Genomic DNA, 21,126 nt, shown 5'->3' on the forward strand with positions numbered 1-21,126 from the left:
TAAAAATGCTTTTAGGGAGCTTCGCATGTGGGCGCGGCAGCCACAGGGGTTGGGTGTGAGGAGGTGGTAGAGGAACCCACTCCCTGGTGAGTGTCAGAATGACCCAGGTCTCTCCTCACACTCATTACCCTAAGCTGCTATAACTAGCTTTCCTTCTCAGCCTTCCACTCCAGAGACTACAAACTTCATTCACAGAACAAGCATTTCTTTAGCCCTTACTATGTGGCAGCACTGTCCTGGGTTCTAGAATTAGCACAGGCAAGACTGGCATCTCTGACCACACGGGACTTAAAGGTGATGGGGAACCGAGATGTTTAGCAAACAAGCACATTGAGTGTGCTACAATGATAATCTATTTTCTCTTACAGAGAAAAAAATGGGCTTAGTGATAACAGATTTAAATCCAAGTGTTTCTTCATTTGTATAATGGGAATAATAATATTCACCATGTTTACCTTATAGGTGTTCTGAGGAACAATAAATATTTATATGGAAAACATTAAACTGTAAAGCACGCTATGTATTTTAGGTATTTTTATTTTTTGAGAGAAAACAGAACTTAAAATTTACTGTCACATTCAGAAAAAATTATAAAGCTTCCTCCCCTCAAAGTCTTTCAGTTCTTTACTTTGCTCTGTAAGTTATATAAGATACAATATTTCTTCAATATCCATGAGAGATTATATCACAGTGATGCCTATTTTAGTTCACTTTCAGATCAAATACTTATCTTGAAATTCAGAGAGCCTCAGCCCCTGAGAAAAAAGGAAATGCCCAAAGCATCACTACTCACTACACATCTATTGCACATAGACGCATTCACATATGGAGAAAGACAGCCATATGCTTCCACATACAGAGCTGGGAAAGGAAGCAAGAAATGAGATTCCAAAACCTTTTCAAAAGGAATTAAATCCCAACCAGTAACTTTAAAGGTTCTATAACACATTATTCTTCAGGTTACAGGTAATTTAACAAACTATGAGAGTCTGGCCATAAAAGAGGTTGTAATTCTCATGGGGAGAGACACTCAGATGGCCTAACTGAAGATCAAGATAAGACACGACATTATAAAAAGCCCACATTCACAGTGTAGGTTTAAATAAAGAAGCTACTGGTACTCAAAATACAGGGATGATATGTAGGCTGGAAACACTGGAAAGATTTAGAGGAGGAGGAGGAGGAGGAGGAGGAGGAGGAGGAGGAGGAGGAGGAGGGCGGGCTCAAGTTGGCTCCTGAATCAAAGCAGGATATGAATACATGTTGAGGAGGAGGGAGAATACTCCAAGAAGAAGAAAGCCAGGTGGCCAGTGGCACAGAGCAATGAATGAAGGCAGTGCAATCCGGTCCTGGATTGATGGGTTGAGACTAGAGGAGTTTGTGTGGGGCTTATGGGAAAGCAAAGTCTATAGCTAAGGAAACTTTTCTTTGTGCATTATTTCTCACTTCTCTCATTTTTTGAAAGCAAACAGAAAGATTGAGAATTTGCTACCTGTAAAGTTCAATGCTTAGTTTCATTTTTCAAATCACCATGTCAGCTAATTCCGACCCCCGTCTACAGCCAACCAGTCCAGCGGTGAAACCCAGAGGTGATCTTTAGAGCAGCGAGGGGGTCTGATTCCAGCGAGTGGGGTGTGGAGGGCATCCACAGGTAAAGCACCTCCTTAGGTGACTTGGAAAGACAATGAGGGTTGAGAACCACTGCTAGGGAGTATGACTCCAGGGATGGAGTGAGACAAGCGACAGGAAGAACAGGAAATGGATGCGCGTGTGATACAGAGGCATCATTTAAAAGGCATCATGAGGATCTCAGGAACATTGTGGCCAAGAAGTCCATGTGCAAATTAGCCAGCTGTTAAGATATTCTCAAACGAAGTATTTTTGCAGGCAATTGGGCCTTTTATTGTGACAAAATCGGGTTTAAAAACCCTTTAAGAGGGGGGAGGACTCATTACGTGGTATGCTTTGGCAGAGTCAACACACGTATCCTGATGTCATTACGCTGATGATATCAGCCATCATCCACACTAACGAGACACTGAGTTTGGAAAGAAAATGTTAATAAAAGCACAATTTTCAGATTTAATTCCCACTAGTGAGCCACACCTTTCGAAAATATGAATCCAAACATCTGAATAGCTCATTAAATTATCTTATGCTTCCAAACTCAACATCTTCCTTGCTCCCAAAGTATGCCTTTATCACTAACATAGTTCTCTTTGCTAAGGCTCCTAGGAGAGACGCATCATATCGTACAGATAACATTTTAGTTTCACTTTAACTTCCTGGTAAATATAGATGATATAATAATAGAGCTTCAGGATAAGGTCTATACCATATTTTTGGTATAAAAATCAAATAGAATATCACGCTAGACCTCAAAGGCTCTGGGAGTACACCCATTGTCTACTAGGAAAAAGTATTCAGTGTTGCTTAAATTGTGTTTGTAGACCAGCATCATTAGTCAAAATGAGGTATACAAATTGTTGGCTCAACAGCTGTCATACTGTAAGTTATACTTAACAAAATTCGATTGAACAAACATTTAGTAAGCCTATTATTTTTCAAAGTATTGTACCAAGGACTGTAAAAATAATAAGAGAAGGTAAATGAAAAGAATGACCTGAACAATAACTAATTTCTCACTGCTAGTGTTTCACTTTGTTCAAAATATATTTAATAACTTTAGAAGCAAGGGAATCTAATATCTTATCTCCCCTCTGGGTAGTGATTTTAGACTTCTCTAGATAAATCCATATAGGTTCCTTCAATATGCTCTTATCATTTCCTATCAGTTACTGACTTCTACTTAGATTCTTTTTACAGCAAACCCCATCACTCATCTCCAATCGTTGTCCTTTTCCACATATCCTAAAAAATATCTTAAGGCTTAGCTCTGGTCATACCATTCTCTATTGTCCATTGGGGAAAACCCAAGCTTCTAAGCATAAAAATCAATGTTTAGACTCGAGACTCCTAATCTTCAGCCTTATCTCCTCATCTCCAGCTTCTCCTGAGTCCTATGCTCCAGTCACACAGGACTTCTCACAATTCCAGAATATTCCCTTGGCTGTCCTGTCTGTGCCTTTACTCAGCCTGCTGCCTTCATCAGCTACACCCTTCAGTGCACTATCTTTTCAAGGTATTGCACATGTGCATGCCCATAAGGGAGCTCACTCTGATGTACTCAGGTGGAATGACCCTCCCCCTTTGTTGCTTCCAGAAACTTCCACATGTCTATTAGCCATTTATGACACTCTGTACTTCCCACAGTTATTAATCAATAAGTTGCCCCCTCCATTTTTTAGATAAACCCTTGATTGGACTTCAGGGAAGAGTAGGGTCTTTAAAATGATGAGCTCAATTTTACGTATGTTAAGGGCCATGTGTGTTTTCAGGGAAAAGGGTCAGTGGCTTTCATCAGATTCTCCCAAAGAAACAAGGGGAGAGAAGCTGAAGAACCACAGCACTACGTTATGAGCAACCTGAAGCCATGGACTGTGTCTTGGCCATCTCTCTATTCCTCGTGGCTACCCGCAGAATGTGTTGTTCAAACTGGGTGCCCATTACTGCTTGGGGAATGGCCTAGAGTGCCTACAGCTTGCCTGACACTGCATATAATCCCTAGAATCGTTCCTTTGCCTCATCTTCTAAGACACACTGAGCAGGGCTTCCATAGGACCTTCATTATTCCTTGCACACCATGACTTGAGCAGATGGCCAGAATCCTAACTGCCAGAGGCCACGTGACAAGAGGAAGAGCATCCACAGGGCTAGCGACCATGAGGACTGTCCCCCACTTTTCCTTTGTAGCCGTTGATCTCGGTGACCCTGCATCCTGTGCCCACCTGGCTGCGCGAACACTGACAGACAAAGTGCCCAGGGACACTGCAGAGCGGGCAGCGGCAACCGGCTCGGAAGTGTTACTTGTCCTGCCCCCACCCTGTTCTGTTCAAACACATAATTGTCGTTGTGCAATGAGAGCAAACAATCTGATAGAAAATAGAAAATGCATTTTATTCCTCCACGCGGACTATAGCTATGGCCTCATTTCCTCGTGCATGGAAAGCTGTTGGGGAGCCGGGCAAGCATTTGGGATGAACAGGTCCCTGGATGGCTGCAGATTATCTTGAGTGAAGTCAAGAACATGGGAAGTGTATCTTGTGTAGAAAAAACATCTTTTAAAAAGTTAGTAGAAAATACTGACGAGGAAATCTCCAATGCAGAAAGCCAAGGTACACAGTAGGCAAGGTTTCAGAACCCTCTTGGTACCATTTCAAAATCGTGGCTCCACCTCTTCCTCCAGCCCCTGTAGACGACCGTCATGGCCTAGACTTTGGGCAGTTCCATGAGGCTGCGACCAGCCAGCCCCTGGCTCAGGCGCCTGCTGTTTCCCTGTGACGCCTCAGCCTGACACCTGGACCCCACCTAAGGCTCTCCCAGGTGCAGCCATCAGTGCAAGCACAGGCCCCCTGCCCAGTGCAGGGCACAGCAACCGGCTCAGTCCCTCCTCCTCCTGTCTCCTGTGGGGACAGTTCTGGGATGCATTTCATAAGGTTCCTCAGCGGGTCTCACATGATTTATTGCTTTTCCTTTCTTGTTCCAGTTCTGTTCTGGCTTCAGTATCCAAACGAACAGCTTCTGGTCAAGCCTTGCTGTGGAGTCTGCTTTCCGGGGAAACACAGGCTGAAGCACTGATTCTCATCAAGTCCTTGTCTATCATTGATTGAAAACTCCCAGAATAGAACATGGAAAACAGTGATGACTAGGACCATATTCCGAGTAGATTCTGATTCTGTTTGGTCATATACTTTTCCCTCCGCGTATCTGCTCCACATTATGATATCAGTGTCTCACTCCGCACTGTCGGGTTTGCCAAATAAAGTGCATCTCACATGGGAGTTCATTACTTTTCCGAGAAACTAAGCGATGTAGGACTGGAGCCATTGCTAGCTCTGCGGCAGGCTGCGTGGTCACACGCTTGCCTCCTGCGGGCAAGGCTGGGCGGCCTGGGAGGGCAGGGACTGTTTGCCATGGCACTGGGCTCGTCTCTGGAAGCCGGAAGGTCTGTTCTCAATGGTGTGATTCTATCCGGCGCCTATCCAAGGGGAGCACTTACTGCTCTCCTCGCCTGGGACGAGCAGAACCTTTCAAGTCCCGAATGAAAAGCAGGTAGAGCAGTCCTAGCCCAGCACCGTGATGAGTAAAGGTAGCTACAGACAATCTATTTCAACAGCTATATACATATTTGATTTCTTTTAATCACCATACTTCTAAGTACTTTTTTTGCTTTAGAAAATGAAGGTTTGCTGAGGGGACTAAAAGGCTGGATATGAGTTTATATAGCAACGTTTTAGGTTGTGTCTACCACTTGGTATTACAGAATGAGACGCTTCAGAATACATAGAACACATTCATTAGATTCTAAACTTGAGGTTATTCCAATACGAAATCTGTACACTAAGGAATATCACCACACTTTTGCTCCCCGGGTCCAGCATAACGCTTGGCACGCAGTCAATCTTGCCCAGATTTGCTGAATGAGAAATACACGCGTGACCGATAACAACAGCAAATGACTGATAATGTCAGCGCAGCCCCAGGAATAAGTCGAGGCGGCAGCAGCGATCACTGTCCTGCAGGGTCCCAGGTGTGCTGTGTGCGAGAGGCCGTTCTCCCGGCCCGGCCCTCCAGTCTGTCTTCTGTTTCCTCTGTGTCCCTCAGAGCCCAGAGGTCCCGGTGCCAGGCTGGGGGCGGCACCCCGGGGTGTCCCTTCGTTGCTCTGATGACTGGCTTTGGGCTGATCGGCAGCCTCCCAAGAACACAGCTTGGCAGACCCGTCTGGGAAGGTCACCGGTCTTGCTTCGGCACCTGTCAGATGGGGCTGAGGAGGTGGGGAAGGCATTCCTCTGTGTGTATCACTCTTTCCCATGTGCCCGGGGCTTTGAAAAGATGAGGCGCTTTCCTAAATTGTGAGAGTGAAAGTGCGTGGTTGGCATGGCTTCCGGGTAGAATGCAGAGCGGGAGACAGGGAAGGGAGCTGGCTGATGGGACGTCCCGATGCCAAGAAACAAGACCAGCGGTGGCGCCTGGGTCACAGGTGGGCAGGGCCAGCAGTCCGATCAGATAAAGCTTCCGGCGTTCTCTAAAAATCAAAGTACTAAGACGAAAGCAAAACCCTGGAGTTTTAAGATCTTAAAAAGCAAAAGCCATGAAAAGGAGGAGCAGAAGTTTGCTCCGACTAAGGGGAAACAACGTGCCAGGCCAGGGTGCCAGGGAGGCGTGGTTTTGGCTGCGCATCCCACAGTGGAAAACGTTAACGGCTTGTTCTGCCGCCACCGCCGACTTCCCCACAGGGGTTTTTGGGAACGCTGTATTCCAGCAATGAACTTCCTCTTATTCAAACATGTGTCTAGTATGACTCAGCATCAGGGATGAAAGTGAGCATCACAAACATTGGGAGCAATACAAACAGAGATAACTATGCTCCAAGGGTTTGTCATCGGCCACTTCATTTCCCCACCAAACCTCCCACTCTTCCGCCGACTCCTTACTGGAGAGAGTCCTTCTAGCTTCCCCTCTCAATACTTCTCTTTTGGGGGATCTATTTCTCTGCTAGAGATTTTTACTTTAAACTTTATTTTTTCACCCAATGTTCTACATGTCCTCATCTGGAAAATAGAGAAGTCTATGGTCTTGGGCAGTATAGCTGGATGAGGGATACTTTTAAAAATGCTTCGTTTACGGGAGGAATGATATTTTGAGAAACTGAAAGTTCAGATACAAGTATATATTTTTTTGTCTTTCCTTTTAAACAAAATTTTAATTAAATTTTAATCAATAGGAGTGATAGAAACTTGAGACTGTGGCCAGAGGAACTGAAGATGGTGTAATGTCAGTTGTGGTGGACAGCACCCTCCCCCTCCCCCGGTCTCCTTGCTTTTGTTCCCTGTAAACAGGAGGGAGTAGAACTCTGATTGATTTCTCTCATTGCTTTTTGTTGTCCATGAACTTAAGGTTGCATTTCATTGACTTTAAAGTAATTTCTGAAAGAAACATGTGCTGACATTACAGGTATCTGGATCATTAACCATGCCAACGGCGAGCGAGGAAATGATGTGACAGCAGAAGAGCCATTTGTTTAAGGTAAAGGCCGAAACGTTACCATTGCACACATGCCTATACGTGGTACACAGGATATTTATTTTCGTGGACAGTTACCAGGAAATCCTGAAGTTAAAGAGAAGGCTGTTGATTAGAAGGGAGTATCAGGCCTAGATGTGTATTCTCCATTCTGCACCATTTTTCCTGCAAAATGAAACAGCCAACTTGTCCCTAACTTCAAGAGAGATCTGTTCTTTCACTTTATTAGAGAATGTGCTAGTTACAGCGTGGGGAGGGGGAGAATGATAGGGTGTAAAGATGAATGGTGAGGAAAGAAGCTGATTTGGAAGACAAATCTAAGGACAAAATTGAAGGAATTTATTGCCTAAAAAAAAAAGGAGCTCCTTATAACTCTTCTTTTATAGCAGAGGATGCTAAATGTTTCTTGTGGGCAGAGGGGCACCACCATATAATGAATTAATATTATGTAGATATTATGTTGGCATATACAGGGTGGGGCAAAAGTAGGTTTACAGTTGTTCTTATGAAAAATAATGCACTAATTAATAAAGAATAATATAAGAATAAACTGTTTTATGTACTCATAACTGTAAACCTACTTTTACTCCACCCTGTATATAACAAACGAGGAAAGAAATTTCACATTTTGATAAAATTAAAAATATAATAAATGAGTACAATTTTTTTTAATGCTCGTCTATCAATAAGCAAACTGAAATCCTTTTTTGTGAGAAAAACATTTTGCGTGATTGGGATCACACATTAGTGTTCTCTTTTCAAATTGGTTATAAATCTTCACGTATTCCGAGTTCACAGTCTAGACAAAAATAGGTGCTGGACCCAGTGAGTCCACAGGCCACAGCTTCCTGGCCTCTCCTATGAAGTCCGTGCAAACACTGGGATCAGTAATTCTCAGCATCCACAAGGACTGTGTTAGAGGGAATGAGCATGGATGTCAGTGATGGGGATCGGCGCTGTAGACGGGACCCCATAAATGAGCAGGCAAGGGAGAAAATGTGGGGAATTAACTAACACTTCTGATCTTTAAATTTAGATAAGAAAGAAAGAAATCTCATAAAAAATGTATGCTCTCCATGCTGTATCCAGACAATATTTATTTTTCCTAGAGGGTGACTTTACAAGTGTCAGTTTTTATGTTTTCCCCCTCCATTATACAGTTTTAAAGTTTGGTTCTGGTAATTCACAAAATAAATTTTATCTGTAAATAATGTCTGGACCTCAAAATGAACAAGCCATTTTCAGTTAAGGTCTATCAATTTCTGTGAAGTAAACACTGCATATGAATTTCCAATAAAGCAATGCAGTTACAAATACACTATCTGGATTTTTTTCTTATTTCTTTTATTGTAGAGTAAAACTCCATTATAAGGTACCATAATTTACTTTTGAGCTGGGTTTTATTGCAGACAATTTTCTCCCTCTCTTACAGGGGTAGTTAATATTGACGAACACGTCACATAAACACCAGTGCTTCTGGTTCTCTCTCTAAAAGAAAAGCTCCAACTCCGATTAGAATAAGCCCGGCTCAATCATGTTGGCGCTCTGGAAGTACCCCAGTACCACAACTGTTCTGTTTATTGCCAGGAAGGAAAACTCGGCAGACACATGTAATACTTGCATCAACGTGGAAACAATTTGAAAAAAGAAGCTTAATTTTAGCAGAGCATTCAACATGAGCTTGTATTTCTTCTTTGAGCCTTAGTCTTGTCTAGTTTGTGTAGAATGCAATGCTTTTCTCATCCTAAAATGTACAAAGTTTGTAAGGTATATTGTAAAGCAAATCACACGTTTTCTGCTTACTGTCCACCAATTCTTTAAGATTCAGCCCCGTTGTCTCCCTGTCCAGGAAACTCCTCTCAGCAGCCCCCACACCCAGGTCAGGGCACCGCCTTCCCGGTGCTCCCACAATCCCATGTGCGAATTCTTATCATTACATGACCACCCTGTTTTATAAGTCTGTTTAGAAATCCATCTACCCACTTAGACTTTGGGCAGCTTCAAGGCAGGGACTGCATCTTCCTTCCATTGCTTTGTCCTTGGTGCCTAGCACAGTGCAAACGTGGAGTTCATTCTCAGTTTTTTAAGAGGTAAATGAATGGACTCATTGCGGGCAACTGGGCAGGTGTGAAGGTTCTCTTTCACCCAGGGAGGGACTTTCACTATCTTCCAAGATAGTAACTGTTTTCCAAGAATGTCAGTGTAACCATGCCACGATTCTGGATAGAGGGTCAGGATGAGCGCCAGAAAAGAATAGGAAGAGGAAGAAGAGATGCCCAAGAAGGAGAAATGGCCTTTATCAGAGACGAGGAGGAATAAAATACGGCCCGTGGGTTGCTGGACCCAGTTAGGGACAACAGTGTGTGCCCTTTGTAATGCTGGTGCAGGGTTAACAAATCACTATAAACCTTCCTTCCTCTCCCCTTCCTTCCCTCCCTCTCTCCTTTCCTTCCTTCCTTTCTCCATTCTTCCTGCCTTATTTATTTATTTTATTATTTATTTATTTATTTATATGATTTATTTGTTCATTCATTCATTCATTCATTCACTCACTTATTCATCCTTACCATTTTGCAATGCCATTTTGAAATTCCCTGCTTCTACTGAATAACCTAAGAGAAATAACCTAAGAGAAGCTCTGCTTGGCAATGCTTTGAGGAGACAGAACTCCTATCTCTAGTCCCCTCCCCTGCTTTCTATTTTGAGGGCCACTGGTAATGAGGTAAAGAAAAAGGGAGGACTCCGTCACCTTTTCATTGCTGAACACATGGCGATTCTTTGACTCTTTTTGCTTAAATGTGGAAGATGTGGATGATGAGGATGCGAGGGAGGGAAAGCTTTGCTTCTGGGGAAGCATTTTCCTTGGCCTTGAACACCAGGCCTGCAATACCCAGACTCCAAGTATAACCAGAGATGCCTTCCCAAGGCCAGAGGGCTCCTCTCACTCCTTTGTTTTGGGGGGCGGGGTGGGGGGAGAGGGGAGCATTGGTTTAGCTTCTGTGAGGAGTCAAAACAAGTCTTTGATATTTTTCCTCCATTCTTCTCCTGCCCCAAACTTCAGACCCGTCTCTGGGGCTGGGGACCCGCTGCAGATGAGCGACACGCGGAAGACGGCACACTGCCTATCCGGAGTTGTGATTAGCAATAAGCCTAGAAGTGTGGGCTGGGGGTGGCCTGCCCGGTGCCCCAAGAAACATCTGGGGGAGACTCTGGGAGGGTAGAGATGTTGACATGGCTGGTTTTTTTTCACCAACTATCTAATCCTCATGGCAATTATTCAAGAACTGTGTGTATGCACTCAAGATAACATGGTTTTCATTTTTTAAGGCATCCATAGTAATTAGAAAATGAGAAGAGTTACTAATTTTTTTATAGCAGTCTGTTTTTAAAACAAAGTATTAATCTTTCCAAGAGGTAATGAATGTGGCGATATGACGGAAGCACTGACCCAGCAGGGAACATGAACCTGCTCACCATGATTAGTGATCTACCCCCGCTGCTTACATTTTAAAATCAGGGGAAAAGCTACGCAAGTTCCTTTGTTTCTTTCAGTATTCTTGTCTCTTCTCTTGCTACTGTTGAATGCTGGCAAATATAGTTAGTATTCTGATATAAATTTTCTAGTTTCAAAAAGAAACTGGATTGTTTTCCAGAGATTAGAAACATTTTCCTATACTTGTAAAGGAAGCACAAATAGAAGGAGGACTTTGTGTTTGGTATTTTACAAAGGTCTTGGAAACCATGTGGATGGCACTGCGTTTGCAACACCCAGGCTGGAGAGAAGAACATCCCTCCAGATTTTAACCACTCCAATGGCAGGATGGAATATACCTTAGCAGTTTAGAGTAATTAAGCCTTGAGAATTACTTGGGCATTGTCTCACTATCACTTGTATATCATAACATTCTTTTCATTGTTGTGTAAACATATTTTTGTTAATTTTTACAAGAAAACCTAGTTTTAATAAACTAAGTAATGAGTGTCAATGATAGGACTCATGAAGGTAATTACTGCAAACAACTGGCATACTCACAATTGCATTTCTTCTGAACAAACCGAAGCTTGCACGCTGTTCTGTAGGTAGAGAGTCGGATTCGATCCAGCTCTTGAGCTCCTGGGGGGGAAACGTACACATATGGTATGCCATGTGCGTGGAAGGGAATTTATAACATTTTTAAAGAAAACAACTATAAATATAACCCATGCACTTAATTTTGTTGTTATTAGAACATAAATATAACTTGAAGATGTGAAAGGTCTGTTCCGTATCCCTCAGGTTATGGGAAGAGAGCACATGTAATCAACACTGAAGGTCAGATTGTCAACCGTGTTCACCGGCCAGGACACCCAACCTCAGCCCTGCAAAGGCTGCCACGAAGGAGCACAGTCTGCTCAAGCTGCAACCTGAACAGCCAGATGGTAGCGATAGTAATATCATCGTCATCATTTTAAACGCGCTGTCATTGGTCATTAGACCGAGGCTGTGCGTGGGCACCTGCCGAATGTTGGGCATCTTTTCTGCTTGACCTGAGGCCAAATGCTTTTGGAAGTCCTCGTTATCTCGTCTGGAAGACAGGGATGGGGATCCCACTACTGTTGACGTCATACGCTGTCAGGGTAGATGAATGACTCTACCCAAGGCACCGAGAACACTGCCTGGCGCTCGGGGAGTGCTGTGTAGGTATTCACTATTATTCCCCGCACCTTACCGCAGTCTCCCTGCCAACCTCGGAGGAGACTCCTTCCTGAAAACAACCTCTACTCATTACTTTAAAGTAATTTCTGAAAGAAACATGTGCTGAAAGTACAGGCTGCTGACCGTGGCTTCCCTTCCCTTCCCTTCCTGACAAAGAGGAACATGTTCCTTATGTTTCTGAGCTGCGTTCCCTATTCATTCCACTCAGGAAATCCGTGTGGCTTATGATGCCCACAGCACCCAGTCAGAATGCTCCTCTGCTCAGAATCCAAGTTCCTCTGCAAGCTCTTTCCTTCCTATCTTCCAACAAGAGTCCCCACTACTCTACCCCAGAACCTCCCCTTGCAGACGGCTGCTTGTTACGTAACCTGTTTCCCCCAAATGGGTTCATCTCTAGACTGTGTCTGGGACACAGCAGACTTTCAACAAAGGTCAGTTCTTCTCTGCTTCTAACTCTTTGGCTTCGTCGAAGCCCGTGCTTCTGGTTCATACAGATACAAAGGCCCATACCTGGTTTTGACATGTGTTGAGCTTTCTCTGCACCAGTAAAAGTGCTCCATAGATGCTTCTGAATATAATAGTTAGGGTAGCAAGTAAATGAACTGGCCTGAAAGTAATTATATTAGGTGACCAATTACGCGCTTTCCTAATAAAACTTGGGATGAATGAGCAGTGTCCCTCACTGAGAGCGTTTAGCATTCCCTCAACTCAAACTGATCTCTTTAGATTCATTGAAAAACACTATCAATACTCCCATTACTTCATGGTTTAATAAGGCATGTAACTAAATATTAATTCTTACAGAAGTTTGTTACTTGACAAACAGGCTCGTTGATACCGGGTACTTGAAGGATCAAAGAGGCAATTGAGAAATTCCCTTCCACATGTTCTCCAGAGGTAGACATTTTAGCCAATGGCCATGAGGATTACTTGCAATGACAGGGATGATTATAACATAGTGAAAATAAATGGACTTGCTGTGTGAACTTTGACAAGTTTTAAAAGTTATCTCCTCATGTGTAAAAGGGGGATAATATCAACTTTATTGGCTGGTAACCTACGTAGCTGGCATCTAGTGAGAACTTTACAGCAAGCAGATGGGCCTCCTGTGCCATTTATGAGCAACAACAAGTGACAGAAATTTCTTTTTTGCATTTGATTTTAACTTGCCTTTCTGCAACTTCAATCCATTTGACCTAGTTAATCTTCTCTCCTGGCACTTGAGAATTTACTTCTCAAACAATGGGAAGCCACTATCATGATCACTGTTAGCATCTTCATTAGCATCTGAAGATCATGTACAAAAGGCCCTGTTATCACGAGTTTAGGGTTTAGCTGGGGAGGTAGCTTCTCCTTGACTTTTCAGGTCCAAGAGGTTCAACTGCACAGCCATTTGAAGCACAATGTCTACCACTGAGCATGACACACAATTGGCTTCCATACATGGAGGTGGCTATTTTTATTCTCATTATCATCAGGCAAAGATTTGGGGCCCTAACCATTCTCATCGTCCTGTTCCATGACTGGCTAGTATCTCCTTGACACAAGATCTACAAAATTAACCCAACCTGTATAGAATATGGGAAGCAACTACTATCACCTTTGATAAGGACACTTATTAATGCAATTCATTCTTGGGCTCTTGGTAAGCTTATAGTTCATTAAGAAGCTATTTTTAAAAAATCATATGTACTTATATTAAGTCAGATTTTTCCCTATTTTCAATTTAAATGCTTATTTGGGGTGGGGGCTACAGGTAGGATTTCATACTTAGTTTCTTTTATTTTTTTTAGCTCATGTTTCTAACCTTTCTGATATTTTTAAAAATTTTATTTTCTCACTGGCATTTCAAAGGGGCTTCCCAGTTTCAGGTCCTCTACATCCGAGAGGCTCATGGATGCTGGATAACCAGGCAGAGCAATGATCAGAAATACCCGGATGCTAAATCTGCCTTTTCCCCTGGATGAGGTTATCATTTTATTGATGCGGATTTTGGCTCAACCGTCAGGGAAGTCTCAATATCTGTAAATAATCCTTTAGAAGAAGTCATTAGGGACATAGATTATTTGTGTAAGTTTTTCAAGAATAATCCTTTTCTGCCCCAGGTAGAAAAGGACGATGATGCAGCACACAGTTCAATTTCTTAGTTCCAGCAAGATCTTAGCTTCTGAGCAGAGAAACCCTGGCTCCTCTGCACCTCCCTCCCATTGAGGTCCCGGGGAACGTGGGGCAGGTGCGCCTCTCCAGGAGCAGGAAGAGGGAAGGAGAGCTGATACGTAGGGACAGGAGTGCACTGACTGCTCACTTGCCCCATCACAATGTGGACTTAACGGACCCTCTGTTTTATTTAAGAATCAGGAAGAGATCTGTAGGTCTGTCAGTGTTTCCTATTTATGCATATTCTTCTTGGCTGAGGATGTAAGGCCTCAATATTAATAGGGTTGTGGTGAGCAAGGAAAATTAGCCTTTCAGATATAGCAGCACACTACCTTGCACCGACAATGTAAGTGGCCAACACAAGATCCATAATGAGTTCTGGGACCAAAAAACAACACCCCCCAAACAAACAAAAACCCCACCTCTGACCTGACGTATGGCGTGCAGGCTCTTGCTCAAAATAAATGTATTTGTCTCTGCCCCAATAAACCATACACTTAATTCAAGTTTACATGTGCAGTCTCTTCTTGAAAATCTGTAGATTCATAGCCTACCTGGGAGTAGCTGCATGTCTTCTGTGTCCAAATTATTGCTTAAAACCAAGGGCCTGACAGGGCCACAGAAGAGTCTTCTGGTCCTTCTAGGGGCCACCCTCCATGTTGACTGCCCATTACTTTCCCTTTAGACATGGTCATAACACTACCTGCAAATCTCCCTAACTGTATGGTGATCCAGCTCATGTTGCTCCAACACATGCACAACTTAAGAGACTTTGTTAGTGTCTTGATGAGATTAAGGCCCATTTTTAGCCTATGATATTTTCCTGAGCTAACAGTCTAGTAGCCTTATTAAAAAGAGAAATTAGCTGACTTAATTCCTCTATAAAAAGAGATGGAATTTGAATAAATGAATAAGGAAGTAAAGTCAATAGAGCAATCCTTGTTCTTAGCATGTTGAAATGTCTAGGGTTACCACTATCTTTTGTTCATGATCTGAACAGTGCCTCGCTGTTTGGTAGTTGTTCAAGGACTGCATGACTTCGAAAATACTGGAAAGCAGAACCCTGGGCAGGGACATGGCTTTTTTGTGATGGGCACTATTAATGCAATTGACAGTGAGCCCACCTTAAGCTGCTCCATCAGGATAAGCTCTGACTGTGAGGAAGCAAGGCTGGAAGGGACACTGTGTTTATATGTTGGTTGCTCTGGGTAAACTGGTCCCTGAGACTATGAGAGGTGGTTCTGAAGGAATTTTTTTTGAATATATTTTATTGATTTTTTACAGAGAGGAAGGGAGAGGGATAGAGAGTTAGAAACATCGATGAGAGAGAAACATCGATCAGCTGCCTCCTGCACACCCTCTACCAGGGATGTGCCCGCAACCAAGGTACATGCCCTTGACCGGAATCGAACCCGGGACCCTTCTGTCTGCAGGCCGACGCTCTATCCACTGAGTCAAACCATTTAGGGCATGGAATTCTTGGACACTTAGAGCCAAAACAACAATGGTGAAGCCTTGACAGAAAATCAAATTGTATATGAAAAGAATTGGTCAGGAACAAAACTTTGGTAAAATCTGACTTCAGATGGCTGGGAAGATACTGAGAGACAGGAAAAGAGAAGTAGAGTAGTCAGAAAGAGCAGAGGACCAGACCAGGGTGGTGGTGACACAAGAGAGAATTTGCAGGGTAGTGACCCATGGTGCTAACGTTTTGAAGAGGCTGAAGAGCATGAGAGATAAAGAAGTAAGTAAAAATAGTCATTGCATCCACTGTGGCCTATGGTAGCAGCAACACCCATGCCCTTTTTCTGAATTTTTGAAGTCAGTTTTCCTAAAACTCAGTGCGCATTGCAGAAACACGCTCTGGGTTCCATTCAAACTATTTACCCGCTGACTGTAGTGAGCACTCTGAGGAGAGACTGCCTTCAGACAATTCAGCAGTGCTTGTTGAGTGCCCACATTTACCCTTTGATTTCTGGCTCAGACCTTTCTTCTCTTGTTAGGAAGCCTCCCAAGTTCTGAAAGAATGTTTTCCAATCAGTTTCCCCTCAATAAAACCTACCTATCCTGTGTCCTGGAGGCTTTTAACCAACACTGGTTCAGCACCCAGGGGAATGGATTTGAAGGTAAAAGCCCAGGGTCTGTCCCTACGGAGGAGCTCATGGCGAGTGACGTGAATGTGCGCACAAGCTCGTGTCACACAATGCGGAGTAAATGTGCTCTGGCAGCAGGAAAACAGAGAAGGTGAGTTGAATTCCAAGCACAAACTATTGATTCTGCTAAAATCCAGGTTAATAAACTTATTTAAGCTGATAAACTTATTCAATGACTGGAAAGGCCAAGGTGAGAATGACATTTACATTTAAGCAGTCTTTTCAGCTTTCGTCTAAGGTACTAGATAAACTGATCGTTAGGGCATTATACGGAAGGTGCTTTTTGGTTTAAGGGCAGCTAGCCCAGAATTTCTTTAATCAAGGAGGTGGCCATGGAGCTACTATTGTTGTTGTTTTTATATGTAAGGCTAGTCTATTTTGCTGTTTTAGTGAGTCCACGTTACTCTTAATTTAATTTCTTTGCCGTTTCTTTCTACTTTATGCTTGTGGTTATGAGCTCAGAGTAGATGTGTTACGCACATGTGCTGCAATCATCTGGATTTGCCAGGATTTCTTATCAATTGTTCTTCTTATTAATTGTTATTTTCTGCCCTTGGCCTTTGTAAAGCCAATATGCCTTAATGTTCCCCTCAGCTTGACTAAACTTTAGACAGGCTTCTTCCTGATTCTAGGCCTCTGACCTCCCTTTTCTTAGAGCCTTTACTTAGAAAACTTTCCATTGTAAATTCGTTATCTGCCCCATTGAGACATAAATTCCCAGTTTCTGGCCAGTTTTATAGCCCAGTTATATCCTTCCTAGGACCTGGGAGCCATCCCTTTGAAATGTAATCACTGAAGGAGCTCTCCCAACTTGAAACATTTAGAACTCTCTCTCTTTCTTTGGCTATAAAAGTTATGTTGATCTTTCTTTGAGTTGGACAACTTCAACTCAAAAGTCATGTGTGACATATGCATTTTTCTGTACTCAGCACTGCACCAGGGAGAAGGCACTTAACCTTTGGTAAGTATTTTAAAAATCATTAAATAAGTACACGTTTATAATTCTTACAGTGTGTTTGCCAATAAAGTCTTTAATGTAACAATAAATTCAAACATTTCCCCTAAGACTTTACTGTTTTTTATGTTAAATATTAAATTTTTTAAATTTCTGTAACAAAACACTGGCCCATGATGTACCTGGCTCCTGCCCTTTCAGTCTAAGAACCTGTGATATGGGAGGGTATCTGTGCTGCCTTGTATTTTGTTCAGATGGGCAGGCAGTAACGAGGTTCCTTGCTCTGTTAGATCTGTATCAATAAGGTCATAAGTCCAGGTGACCGGCCATGCCAGAAATGAAGACACAGTACCAAACATGGCCTAGCACATTGGAAGGTCATGGCGGAAACACTCACAGGCACTGCAGACATGTTTCTAAAAGTGGAAAAAGCAAGGAGCATGATTGAGATTCCCCATCTCAATTTTAATTTTCTTTCCTTTGTGTTAGTTCCAACACTGTCTTGGTGTCACCCAATTATTGGGAAATGATAAAGGGAAATATGAATCTTATTATCCGGGACTTTCTTTATCTGCTCTGACCCTCATTCTTGCCAATCAGTTCCAATCTTCAGTAGAAACTTAATTTTTGTCTATTGCCTTTTCAGGGAAAAAGGCTTACCACTCACTTCTGCTCATCCTCATTCCTTATGCGGGGAAAAAAGAGATCAAAAGACAATAAGAGAACTGTACTTTTCTCTTTATAACTTTTCATTTGAGATGTGTGCTTTCCTCCCAATGTCAAGTTCTTCTTCCTTATGAATAAGAAACATGGTCTACAAGGGGGACATTACCGACTACAACCATATATATACATAAACCAATGGCCTCTATTTCATGGGTTCTCCAATGGAGTCAGTCTTGGCTTGGTTTCCCTCTATAGCAGGTGCCCTTGGGGGCTCTTTTAAAAAATATTTTTATTGATTTCAGAGATGAAGGGAGAGATAGAGAGAAACATCCATGATGAGAATCATTGATCGGTTTCCTCCTGCATGCCCCACACTGAGGATCGAGCCTGCAACCCAGGCATCTGTCCTGACCAGGAATCGAACCATGACATCTTGGTTCATAGTTTGATGCTCAATTACTGAGCCATGCTAACTGGGCATGTGGGTTCTTTTTAACTTTTCATCTTTTTAGAGACTGGTCTGTGGGACAGACCCTTCCCTAATGCATGAAGCCTAAATGACAGCATATGGTTTGGTCTGGTAATCACACAGGACTCCTCTTTCCCATAGAAACAGATGCCATCATTCAGTAGATGAGACATCCAATGATTCATTTCACAAATTTTATCACTGCCTACAACATGCTGGACACTGACAGTGTAGAGAGATGAACCCAGACTTTGAAGTTTTGGACTCTATTAAACGCCAACATTAAATAGTGTTTCTAAAGTGTTGTGTATGTGTGTACATATACATATATTTAGGTCCATGAAACTTTTCCTTCACATAAAATACAGAGTGTAGTAACACACTGTGATATTTCACTAATTTAACTTTTCCCTTCTAGGAGGCAAAAATGCTCAAAGTTACATTTTATGCAAAGAAATTTGGAATTTTAAATAAAAGTACCCAAGTCATAGAATTTCATGTATATTCAATGGCCACGGTAGGGTCTTCCATGAAAGTTCTGTACTTACTCATCTCTGCAAACAGCTGTCTTCTTTCTGCCATGGTATTTCCTCTTTTCCCGCTATCTTCAATCATTCTATGAGACAAAATGGGCACAGCGGGTATTATCCTCCTGCTAATGAGGCAAACGGCCATTTCCATAGAAACACACTTGCCGTGGTTATGCCACAGACACAGAGACAAACTAACACTGTGTATTTCGAAAGTATAGTTTTACTTTTACTAACTTAAATTGCTGGACATATATTTGTTTGATTTTTTATTTTATAACACAAAAATATCTACAGCAGAAAATGACCTTGTGTTATAACTAAATACAGTCTTATTATTAAATACAGTCCTATCCAGTCTGTTAGGTGATTCTAATCTTGGGAATTCCTATGAAGAATATAAAGCAGATATAATGCATCTCATTCAACAAACGAGGAGACTGAGAGTCTCATGAACTTTGTGAAGTGAATGGCATAGACGTTTGGGCTCCAAGACCAGCATGCCTTTTACCACATTCTGCTGCAAATTGTCCCTTGTGCACCCAAAACCTCCATTTAGAAACAGGTGATTTTCTAAATGTTCACCTCTAAGTTGAGTGTTTGGAACTTGCCACCGTTTTTCTGTACATAATTTCATGTAAGGTGGTTAGGTTCACATCTCTCACTTAAATAAACATACTATCTATAGTGGGACTCTCTTAAGAAATACCAAGAGTTAAAACAGAGAATGAAAAAAAGCTACAAAAAATTAAAATTTGACTTGAGGAAAATGAAGATAATGAGAAAGTTAATGGAAATGTTGTTTAGTCTGATAGAGGGCTTTGGGCTAAATATTAAGGACTTTACAGGTTGATGGAGGTGATTTTTTATTATATCTAATTAAACTTTTAAAAATTAAAGTTTCACCTCTCTTATATTCGTGTGTGTATACATTTCTATTGATCCCATTATGTCTTGATTCTTGGGCATGGTAAGCATCAGGCACAGCTGGTCGCTGTGCCTGTCTTTCCATGGACCCTCTTTCTTAATATGGGTCTTTGTCCATACTATGTATTATTATTTATTTTTGGTCTGGGTTGCCCTCTTCCTGTGCTTAGCTAACTTGCAGTTATCCTTCAGGTCTCAATTTAGACATATCTTCCTCTGAAATCCCTCCTAATTCTATGATTGGCTGGGTTTATGCCTTTCCTCTGAGCCTTCATAACCCTCAACGCTGAGCTTAACAAACCTTTATTGATATCCTCTATACTCCAGACACCAAACAAAGCTCTGGGTATAAAACAGTGATCCGTTCACAGCTCCCACCCTCACTGTGCTTCCACTCTAGCGGGGAAGACATAAAAGCATATAAACAACAAATGAACAATGAGGTCATTCTAGCTGTAGAAGTGGCAAGAAAGGTATGTGACAGTGAGAGGGGTTGATCACGTGGGGCTGAAGTGAACAGAACCACTCGAGGAAGACTGCCCAAAAGGTGAGGGTGCTAGTTTCTCTGAAAAGGGCATCAAAGGAGCAGTGACTCTGGAACAGTTGTAAAGGACACATAGGGATTTTCCAGGTAGAAAGGAGTGAAGGAAGGACTCGGGGAAAGCATGGCACTTTGGAAAGTGTATAGGGTGCATTTGGCGATTGGGGCTAGTTGGGCACTGCTGGGTGCAGTGCGCATGGAGATGCTGGAGAGGTGAGCGGGCATCAGGGCCAGAGAACCTTTGTCATGTCCAGACAGTCCGAGCTTTGCTCTGGGGCACCGGGAGCCATCTGAGGTGTAAGTAGGGATTGATGTGTACGGATTACTCCCCACGGTGAGTGCAGGAGAGACTGGGTCGGCAGGACGGTAGGGGGTCAGAGCACATGACTCAGGGACTGGTCCAGTGAGCTGGGTACTTCTGTGATTCGGGAGTGACAATATTCTGTGTTAGGCGAAAGGACTGATGTGAGAGATTTAGGACACATTCAGCAGCACGTGGTGATTGGCAGGTCACAGGGAGAAGAGCAGAGCGGACCTGAGCCTTTGCCTCCCCTCAGCATCTCACACAGAGCAGGAAGCAACCGGAGGCCCGTGGTGATAATGAGGTTGTAGGAGGTGAGCTCCCTGTCACCTGGCCCAGCCTCATCGTTAACACAGGGCTGCAGGCTGGACAGGGAGAGTCCCCCTCTTTGTCCTCGCCTATGACAGAGTAGAACAGTGTGGGAATCAGCAAGGTACAAAGAATAAACCTAAATGTAGGTCACGGGCTATTAGAATAAATGTGAATTGTATTTTGAAACAGGGAGAACACGTTCACATTGAAATATCACGTCCTCCAGCCACTTCCTTCACATCTTTAACCCACCGTCATCCACAGCATACGCTTCCA

The 21,126-nt window shown here is 42.8% G+C and overlaps 1 protein-coding gene across 6 annotated transcripts in view; it reads right to left on the reverse strand.

The window, feature by feature from the left end:
• Positions 1-21,126, reverse strand: part of DTNA (dystrobrevin alpha) — a 219,323-nt gene that overhangs the window by 88,500 nt on the left and 109,697 nt on the right. For all 6 annotated transcript variants that reach the window (XM_023756407.1, XM_006091646.3, XM_006091653.3 and 3 more), the window contains exons 3-4: positions 18,788-18,855; positions 11,177-11,257 (exon numbers count right to left, since the gene is read on the reverse strand). In XM_023756407.1, coding sequence (XP_023612175.1) covers positions 11,177-11,257; positions 18,788-18,854 — 148 coding nt within the window. In that variant the 5' untranslated portion in view covers position 18,855. The remainder of the gene's footprint in view (positions 1-11,176; positions 11,258-18,787; positions 18,856-21,126) is intronic.

Source organism: Myotis lucifugus, unplaced genomic scaffold (assembly GCF_000147115.1).
Source record: "Myotis lucifugus unplaced genomic scaffold, Myoluc2.0 scaffold_93, whole genome shotgun sequence".
NCBI classification, from domain to species: Eukaryota; Metazoa; Chordata; class Mammalia; order Chiroptera; family Vespertilionidae; genus Myotis; species Myotis lucifugus.